This window comes from Orbicella faveolata, unplaced genomic scaffold (genome assembly GCF_042242905.1).
Source record: "Orbicella faveolata isolate gen_17 unplaced genomic scaffold, um_ofav_v1 contig_3, whole genome shotgun sequence".
Lineage (NCBI taxonomy): Eukaryota > Metazoa > Cnidaria > Anthozoa > Scleractinia > Merulinidae > Orbicella > Orbicella faveolata.
In genome coordinates, this window is record NW_028301558.1 from 13593866 (window position 1) to 13604189 (window position 10324).

The 10324-nt window shown below is 38.1% G+C and overlaps 2 protein-coding genes across 3 annotated transcripts; both read left to right on the forward strand.

Moving 5' to 3' along the window:
- The first annotated feature begins 8 nt into the window (after positions 1-8).
- On the forward strand, positions 9-4836 carry LOC110047608 (uncharacterized). 2 transcript variants are annotated; one of them, XM_020753357.2, is made up of 5 exons: positions 56-184; positions 809-1012; positions 2156-2334; positions 3126-3261; positions 3596-4836. In XM_020753357.2, exons 2-5 carry the CDS (start codon positions 1008-1010, stop codon positions 3894-3896), a joined length of 621 nt encoding a protein of 206 aa, XP_020609016.1. In that variant the 5' UTR covers positions 56-184; positions 809-1007; the 3' UTR covers positions 3897-4836. The 2 variants fall into 2 exon arrangements, with proteins under 2 accessions (XP_020609014.1, XP_020609016.1); XM_020753355.2 differs by lacking the exon at positions 809-1012 and having other exon boundaries at positions 9-184.
- Positions 4837-4968: 132 nt separating this feature from the next.
- LOC110047610 (uncharacterized) lies at positions 4969-9621 on the forward strand. The gene is made up of 2 exons (XM_089297329.1): positions 4969-6188; positions 7431-9621. Exon 1 carries the CDS (start codon positions 5482-5484, stop codon positions 6169-6171), a length of 690 nt encoding a protein of 229 aa, XP_089153455.1. The 5' UTR covers positions 4969-5481; the 3' UTR covers positions 6172-6188; positions 7431-9621.
- The last annotated feature ends 703 nt before the right edge of the window (positions 9622-10324 follow it).

Below are 10324 nucleotides of genomic sequence, written 5' to 3' on the forward strand. Positions count from 1 at the left end.
AAATTTGCACTGCTGGGTTGAGACTGGGGAGGAGTTTGCGTGAGTGAGGAGGAATGGCGCAGCCAAGAGCGTTGGAAGTTTCGTTCGCGGAAAATTATGCAGTATTGTCCTTGAAAAATGGGGAAAACAGGATCGATATGGAATTTTTAAAACAGTTTAATTCTGCTTTGGATGAAATTGAAAGGTACCTACGTTCACGTGTTGTTGTAAAGCTTTAAAGTCTTCATATGCATGCATGCTGATGGTTCCAGAAATCTTTTAGACCCCCCAGCTGTGCGCAGGGTTCAGCTTAAGTTATGCAAGACGGTGTTAAGGGATAGAAAAGAAAACGTGTAGCTTACTAGCAATAGGCATGTAGCTAACCGTAAACGAGACTTTTAGATGCTGACCGTAGATAACAACTTTACATTAATTTTCCAGTGCTGCACTTCAGCTACTAGCTGAAGGAAGTGCATACCATCATTGTCTTCAGTTTGTAAGGTTCAAAGCCCATGCAAGGAGATGATCTTTGGTTGATAAATTAACCGTAAAGTATCCATTCAAACTTGTAATGAGAAACAAGGTGGAAAGAAATGCTGATAAGCAGAGATAGCCAGAGACATCCACGTTTCTCCCTGAGAAATTACATTTTTTGGCTGTGCACTGTCCACCCTCCCACCCCTCCCCCACCATCTGAAGGATGCATGATAGAACTGGAGCAGGCACTAGCTGTGAACTCACATTCTTTTCAATGATGTCATCTGAATTGAAAATATGAAGCTCTGATATTAGTCCATATTAGTGACAAAACACTTTGACCATGTCCAAGGAGTTGAGTGTTGCCGGGCAGAGTTGTGAGAGTATTTGACCCATTCCAATTTGGCCTGGGTTCAGATCCCACAATTGGCATCATATTGCAACCTTCAGAGTGGAAAAATGTACTGCTCAGCTTTCTGCGCATCCCTAGCCCTGCTTGCAGGCTGGGTAATAAGGCAGGTTGCCATGGTAGAAAGAATGTCAGACTGATAATGAGGTATGCAAGGACATTGTTTCATTGATTTATTTATACTTAAGCAAGCATGAATTTTTTTTGGTATTTCACTGTTCAGAAAACAAGGCTCCCCCTGCCTGCTGAGAGGCTCTCTTGCTTATATTTTCAGTGGTTTGCTTATGAACATGCGATATGTGAAGAGGGTTTGTGGAAAAATTGTGTCTTTGTACCGAAATGTCTTGTGTACTGCGGGGAAATAAAGGGCTTGGAAACCTTCTTAATGTTAATTTTGTCCGAAAAAAGATTGATTCTCCGCAAGAACATTACACCAGCTTTCCAATAGTGACAAGAAAATGTTGCTACTTACTGGGAAAATCAAGAAAGCATAATTTATTTCATAACTTTTTTTGTTTACCTGAACGATGAAATTCCCGCCATTTTTTCAAACTGGGAGCCTGATGCGCAGCCAAAACTTGGGCATGCTTATTACGTTTTTCCGCTCTGAAATTGTAACCTTGTTCCCAGGGTCCCCTCTCTTCCTCCCTTAGAGTGAGTTGAGTGTATTGTTGTCTCTGGTCCTTGCTCCAAGGGATTCCCCTACCTCACCACCCCCTCCCCCATGCAGGTTTCACAAAACTACCTCCACAAAACCAACTATTGTTCCTAAATTCTAGTTTAATCTGGAAATTATGCAAAGTCCCCTGGGTTATTAGTATATAATAAGACTTATGTGCTTGATGTGGACATCACATACAGTGGAATCCCGAATTTTTGAACCTCCGAGGAAAATGAAAATTGGTTTGAATAATCAAAGAGTTTGAGAAATTGGGGGTTAAATTACAGTATTTGAATGAGGAGAGGGAACAACTTTTGATTCAAGTTATCGGGAGGTTTGAAAAATTGAGGGTTTGAGAAATCGAGACATAACTGTAATATTATTTTTACATCTAAAATATATCTATGGACAACTACAACTACAACAACCACAACAACAACAATGGCAACACTGTGACTGTGTTAGAAAACACAAGGGTCAAAGAAATTCCAATGAACAGCGTCAACCTTTTCTCGGAAGAGACCATTACACTGATATTTCTTCATGAAATACCAGTGTATTTAATGATTTATCAGTTATGTAGAAAATATAATGATTAAGTTGTTTTTTTTTCCTTTTGTTTTTCAAAGGTGCAAGAAAGTTCAGTTTCTCATCACCACTGGAGATGGAAAATTTTATTCAAATGGGCTTGATCAAACATTTCTCAAGACATGTAGTACAGAGGAATTCATGGAAACATTTAATTTGCTTAATAAGACTCTCATCAGATTCATGACATTTCCTGTGTTGACTGTGGCTGCTATAAATGGTATTGTACAGCTTTTTGATCTGAAGTTTTGTGTCAAGCTCAGTATGACTACAAGGGTTCCTATAAATGCTGTTCTGAGAGAAAAGCAATTGAAAAATTTACTGGGAAACTGAAAATAACATATTTTGACATATTTGGAAAATATATTTGGGATGTTTCGCTTGAATTTGTAAAAATTGAAAGAAGGTTGTTTCAAATTTGAAATTTTATAATAATTAACTGTATGGCTCTAATCAAGTTCATAAACCCAAATAGGACCTGGGAGCTTAAAGGTTCTTAATATTTATGTCCTTACTAAACAGTTAGTCCTTGATTGTCACAACAGATTGAATCCATCACCTTTGTAACTAAAGTGTTCACCAATCAAGAAAGTCCACATATATTTGACAAGTTGTGACTGATAGATTTCGCTCCACTGAACTGACTATCTTTAATGCAATGCCATTGACTTGTACGGTATTTGTTTTTATTATTTTGTCATGACTTTTTTCATGATAAAATTAATATATAATTAATTTATATTCTCTACAAACTGCCAAAATTAAAAGCTGATGTGTGTGCACTTTCATTTAACCTTCCGAGCGATAAAGGTTAGTCAGTTTTTCAATTAATTGAAAATGGAAATAACAGGAAATCAAAAATCCAAATGACCTGAGTTTATACCTACTTCATTCATTAACACTGGGTAAAATATCTTCAGTTTGCTCCATTAGTTAAAATGCTAAACAATAAAAAAGATTGTCTTGGTGGGGTTTACATGTTAAACAAATTGATTATCTGGTGTTCCACAGGACATGCCTTTGCTCTTGGAGCAATTTTAGCCCTTGCACATGACTACCGAGTCATGAGAACTAAAAAAGGTTGGTTCTGCCTACCTGAGGTCAAATATGATATGCTCTTTGGAAAAGCAACTATTTTATTGTTAAGGTAAGACTTAGTGATCAGTACTCTGAAATTTATTATTACCATTTTTGGAAATAATTACCGTTGTTATTTATCCCCCTTACCTTGAGTTGAGTTGAGTAATGAGTTGATCACTTTATTTATTCACAGTAAAAATTCCTTCCGATAAGCACTCCCCTCTGACCCTATATCTGACCCTGTATTTGACACATCCCCCTACCTTGAAGGTGTTTTAACTGAATGGTGCTGAATGTAAGTTATGTTTTCAATCAAGAACTATTTTCAGTGATGCTAACTTTCAGGTCTCGTAACATTTTGTTCTACTGCTCATTTTGTTGTTGTAAAAAACATGTTTTAGAGCAAAGATTAAAGAACCCAAGGTACTCACAGATGCTGTGCTCATGGGATGGCGTTTTGTGGCAGAAGAAGCTCTCTCTGGTGGGATTGTCCAAAAGATTTGCGACATAGAGGATTTACTGAATACAGCTGTACATATGGGTCAAGCAGTCATTGGACAAAATATCTTCAAAAGAGATACTATTAAGCATTTAAAATCACAGCTGTACAGTGACATCATCAATGCCTTTCAAAGTGATACTGTTAGCAGACAAGGGGTTCTTCAGAGCATTGCTCAGTTTGATAGAAAGTCAAAACTCTGACTATTAAGTTTTTGAGCTAGGTAATGGTAAAGTTGCAAAGGTGATACCTTGATAGGTTTAAGTAGCAAAATATATTATTTTTTGATTTTTATGTAACATATCCAATCCAAATAAAGTACAACCAAGTTGACTTAATTGGCTCACACAAAATAGTGACAAAAAAGGAAAAACAATAACAGTAAAATAATGGGAAGACCAAATCAGGCCATACCAACAATTTCTTTTGTTGTCTTTAAAATGGGGAAAAAAAAAAGATTTCCATGCAAGGGCGACATCACAACTCAACGAGAAATCTGTCACTGAATAGTCACCTGGAGGGGGCACTGCCATATATGGGCTATATAGGTACTATGTGCCACTGTGAAGGGTATGGTTTTCAAGCAGTGTACTGTAGGATAGGGTATATAAATCAGAGCGTTTGGGTCTAGAATAGGGTATAATTTTTCACAAAACTGACTAGTTGGTTGAACATTTTATCTAGACCAAGGAAACCAGGAATTGCCACTCAAAAATATAAAAAAATCAAATCAGCAAGTTTAAATTTATGCAAATTAGCCTTAACAGTGTTGATAGATGGGGGGATTTGGGGAATTTACTCTAGTATAGGGTAGCAAAATTCAGCTCAACTAGCTCTGGTACAGGCTAAGGGTTCCAGGGTCCCAGCACACATGCCCACCCAGAAATTCCCAAAGTACTCCCCCTGGGAATAGTCAACAATGAATGAATCAGGATTCATCTATTTTACGCATTTTCAATTACACTAGCTAGACTACAGTCATTATGATTGTCTGCCAAGTATACTATCCTATACTACATAACCTCATTTGTTGCCAAAGTAACATAATTTATGATAAGATGACTGTGGTTTGAAAATGATGATATTTAATTGTGTGACGTTGTATGGTGGTAAGATAATAAAAGTGATATTTGTTAAAAAAAATTATGTGGAAATCTGGAAATGTTTACCCTGACAGAAACCAAGCACTCTGACTGACCCGTGAAATTAGGGATCTATATGTTAGAAAATTCATCAAATTATGAATTTGCAGTCGTTATGTTCATAAAGTTACTTTGGAGTAATTTTTATAATGAATGGGTAGAAGAAAATCTTGAACGTTTTGAAAATTAATTTTGTACGTATTGTTTGTTGCTTTTGGACTCTCCTGGAGACTAATATGTGCTAGGTAAACTCAGATCAGACAACAGCCTCTATCCAATATTTGTGTGCCCTTGCTTCTGTTACTGTCCCTCCCCTGGAAGGTACAAAAACGGTACAGGTCACGGCTTACCCTGGTTAACCTGAATAGCACTCCGATTAGCCTGAAGGATGCTAAGGTTATGGTTAGCTCTCGATAATGGTGTTGGGTCAAGCTCTTATTTCCTGCACGGCGACCTGTGAACTATGGTCGATGTGTCGGGTCTGCCGATCCCTCCCCACCCATGTCAAGTGTGTGGCCTGCCTCGTTTTGGAGATTAACCGCTGAAAGGTGCTGACAGAGAGTGAAATTTATTCACCTACGAAGTGCGAACTGTCTTTACCGTAGTGAGCTTCACAAGAACTACCTGGATCGTTCAGCAATTTAAAATGGATCGCACACATCAGGCTCCACGAGTTATCATCTACCCCAGGCGGGTTCATCCTAACACAGTAAATTGTGGCGGCGAATGTTGTACAAAATGTCTTCTGATCTTTTTCACCATTACATGTTTACTCGTTGGTTTTATTGTGACTATGGTTGGCCATCTTGCAAAGCCTTTTTGGGGTCCCGAAGATGACTGGTGCAACTTCTGTCGAGAGGAAAGGCTTGCGACTGAGCGAAACCTGAAGAACTGTCGAATTGTTGGGCCGATATTTCTGGCCATCGGTGCTTTGTTACTGTGCGTTTCGATTTTCTATTGTCACTTTAAAAGGAAAAGTAATCAAGGTCAAGTTATAGCGGGAGCTTCCAACATCCAAAGTGGTCAAACCAGTCAAGCAGGAACCGCTTCTACTCACTATCCACCAAATACCTTCGGATATCAACAGCCTTACGGGCAAACGCCCGCATATCCACCGGGACCTTACCCGGGAAACCCGCCACCATCCGCTGCGGGATCATTCTCCCCATATCCAACAGGGCAAGCATATCCACCAACACAACACCCGTACCCCCCACCCGGTGGACATGGGTATCAGCCATACCCAACAGAGATGCCTCCTCCGCCATCGTATGAAAGTGCTGTTGATCAAAGCACATCTTCTCCAAGTGCTCCCCCTATGGAAAAAGTGGGTTAGACCTAAGAAAATGTTAGGTAAGTTTTAAATTGATTGATCTTTTTACGTTCTTATCTGTAAACATCCTGTGTAACGGCAACCTGGTTCCCAGTGTCTCGCTTCTTCAGTCCCCTTGACCAAGAGAGGGGCTTTAGGGGGTGAGGAGAAGTAGAAGAGAGACCCTTTGAGTGAGGTTGGCACTAACGTATTTTTGTGTCAGGAGAGCCATAATTTTGCTCGTATGTGGTCTTAACGGGTCATGTGACTGGCTATTGCCCAGCTAAAACTTGGAAGTGATATTGATATTAGTGACATTGATATATCTGGGTGATATTGCCCAATTTAATTTTCATGTTTTGATAAATATAAATATTTAATAAATATTTAAATAATGAACACAATAGCCTCTTGGATGTTTGTCCTTGGACATTGTCTGTTCGAAGCTCACAGTTTTCCTTGAGCTTTGCTTTAGGAAACTGTTGGCTCCTCGAAACAGATAATGTCCATGGACAAATATCCAAGCATATTTTTGTACCAAATGGAGGCTACTGTTTATATGTTGCCCTGCAACTTGTGATGTCCTTGTTACTGCTGGAACTCTCAAATGAGTGATATCAGAAAATATCCATACCCTACTAACACAAGTGAATAGTACTTTTCATCCATTGTGATTGGTCAACTCACCTCTGAGTAGCCAAAGAGAAACGATATGGCTTCCCATAGTTTGGTCTGCTAGTTAATCAGCTTGAGTGGGACACTGTATACGCTAATTATTCACCTTAAGTTAGTGTTGGTGAAAGTGGCTCAGTAAATATCCACCACTACTCACTTTGGTGAATAATAATAATTATAACAATTATTTGCCGAAGGCGAGGTGAATATTGGAGAATTTTCACCATGACGAAGTCATTTACGATTCCTAAATGCCTTGAATGGGAGTTCTTGAAAAGATTTTTGGTCCAAGGGTGACAGCAGTCATTTTGAAAATTCTCCATCCTTTCTAATATCTTGAACTTGGAGTGATGTCTTTCCAATAAATGAAAATTTCATTCAACTGTCCACCATGTTTATTGCTGAAATGGCAAAGATGGGACCTTAGTAACCAAGCTCTAGCAGGGTGAATATAATGTTGTGATTGTGATGAGCTTTTTGACCAATCAGAATGTCCAGTTCTTATATTCACCTCTAGGAATTATACTAATAATTGCTATCTATTACTATTGTCATGAATTTCTCATGAATTGTTCTTATTAATTTTTTTTTGTTTGGCTTTTTTATAGGGTAGAAACCAACTCCCAAAGGGTTTTAAAACTTGTGAACTGTTTCATGTACAGTGATTGGAATAATGATACCATGTACAGTTCGTGAAAGAAGAATGGTTGTGAAAGTATTTTATGATTTTATTTATCATTGTGTATTTTATTCTATGTTACTGTAATGCAACTACAAGTATTATATTGGAATTAAGTACATATCAAGCTAGTGTAGTTCAAGAAAATATTGTGTAGTATCAACCTTCCACGTGACTATTGCATGGAAAAAATTTGCCAAGCATTATGATAGCCTGCAGTGCAGACATTTTCGTTGGTATTTAAGCTCCTGATTGAGTAGGTTTGCAGCCTTGTTGATTTAGCAAAGGGAAGGGGAATAATTTATTGGAACCATTAAGGAAAGCAGCCATATTTCTCCCCAGATCACTCCAAGCCTGAGGTCAACTCACTCTAATTGGGAGACTGTTCACAAGCTATAAGAACAGTTCTCATAAGGCAGGGTTAATGTGACGTACTTTTGTTACCCAAAATGGTTGACCGTAAACCCTCTTGTTACCTATTTTCCCCAAGCTTTTTTTCATAATGAAATTAATTGCAAGAAAATTGGCAAAATCAGAGACCTACGAAAAGAGTTTTAATGAAAATTAATAAAATGTCATGTTATGTCACAAATGAACACACCAGACTGAGTTTTTTTTCAGTGTAGTTCTGTTCAACATCATTAAATGTGACTTAAAATCTGTAGCATCAATTCCTTGACTATCATTTTTTGATTGCAATCAGTAGTTGGAACTTTTTTATGAAATATTATTTAGTCTCATTAAATTTGGGTCTTGGGTCCATAATTTTAGGTGAATTTAAGTTCCTGCAAAACTAAGTACTGTACCAGGCCAGATAGTTTAGACAGGAATACAAAAGTTACAGTAGAACCTTGCTATCTCGAACTCTCTGCTATTCCAAACTCAAAATAATTTTCCCTTAAATATACTTTTTCAGTCACTTACCATCAGCCATCTTGAACCTAGCCTCCCACACAGACACTCTCGGGGCTTGTCACGCGTTCCCTGTGGGGAAGGAACGCGTGATGAACCCTCTACATAGCATCTGCGTAGGAGGCTATCTTAAACTCCAAGATATCAAACTATTTTCTATCTCCCTTAAGAGTTAGAGATGGTGGGGTTCAATGTATTATTATTCATTATTATTATATGGATTTTGTTGATCAGTCTACAAAGCAAGATGTCTGTGTATTCAGTTCATTATCAGCTGTGCATTTGCTCAAGCGTGAACTACAATCGCCATTATGATGATCTAGCTTTATAGGCCAGCAATGCATGTAGACAGCTAAATAATAATTAAAAAAAATATTTAATGGGTATAACTAGTAACGAGTTTCAGCGGAGTAAACCTCATTACGTAAACAGGTGCAACACATTAATCTCAAAATCAGTGAAGCGTACAGCTGATTAGGTGAAACTGAAGACATGATTGCAAAATAATACTGTGCATCTAATTGTGTAACAAGCATGATGTGATATGTTATTGTTATTAGGGAGCTTAATATTAAGCAACGACGATGGCGACGCCTAAGACGATGCCTAGTAAGAAATGGATGTTGTATTTTACCTACAAATGTCGCAATTGTGTAGATCTGTTCAGTAGACGAATGAATGAAAAAAAAAGAGCTGCTCAGGCTTAGTGTTAAGAAAGGTGCGAAAAATTAGCCGTCGCGTTACAGCTAATCCAAAATACTCAGAACTTGACCATTTCACGTTGTTCTTTCGCAGATGACGGCTAAGACATTAATATACCAAGAATCAAAACGTTTACGAATAACGATTGTATTTAACTTGGTATTAGGCTAATACAGTGGCAAACAGACTTGAGAAACGGAGTCTGACAGATGTAGCGGCTATATGGTTACAGGATGGTACACCTTGTATTGAATATCATGATGGTTGGCATATAAGTTACTATATTTTGTATTTTATATTGTATGCATTACCATTTACATGTAACATGGAGGTATTTAAGAGCCACACAAAACAAGCGGGAGGATAAGCGTAATTGCATGTAAACCAAGCCAAATAGAAAGCTTGTCTGAAAGAGGGCTGTAAGTAAAAGCTAGTAAAAGGCTGATTATCTATCATGTAATATCAGTGTTGTTCTGAGTTGGGTTGGAATAAAGTAATTTAACCTATTGCTAGATTATGGACTATCCACTCTCCAAAAACGGAGCGGCCAGAATCAGAAATTGAGCTTCTTGTGATACTGATTTCGATGCAAGTTCAGCTTTGAAGTAGCTCGCGAACGCAGACGAATTTCCGGCTGTCGCTTGTCTCCGTCGAAAATAACGTCTGCAAACCCGAGCCAGGAAACGATTTGTGTCGTAATGACTTTTGTTTTCTTTTTGGCCGATCAGATTTCATGATAAAATGAAACTCGAGTGCTCCTCGCAGCGAATACCTCGCGCAGTAGTTCTGGGGCTATAGTTATTTTGGTCAAGCACAAAATTACCTTTAAATTGAAGGAAACCTGAAAATAGTGGTTCACTAAGATAGAAAAACACCAAAGAGATAATAATAAACCATAAAGAAACAAGGCTGATTAAGGATGGAGAAGATTGACACGGATTACAAACAACAAAGTTGAAAAATTTAGGCTAAACTTAAAGATGTACAAACCATAACGTAGCCGCTTCTTTTATAAATGGCAGGGCCTAGATCAAAAGGTGGTCTCTAGAGCTGAGCTGCATGTCTGAGCTTTCAATTCAGTGCAGTTTGTTTGCTTGTGAAAGTTTCTTGTATTGTTGCTAGTTGTCAAAAGCTGCTTCGTATGAAGGGGTTACCATTTCTTAATCATAAGATTCTGACGGAATCCTTATTTGGAAGTGATGGATTGGT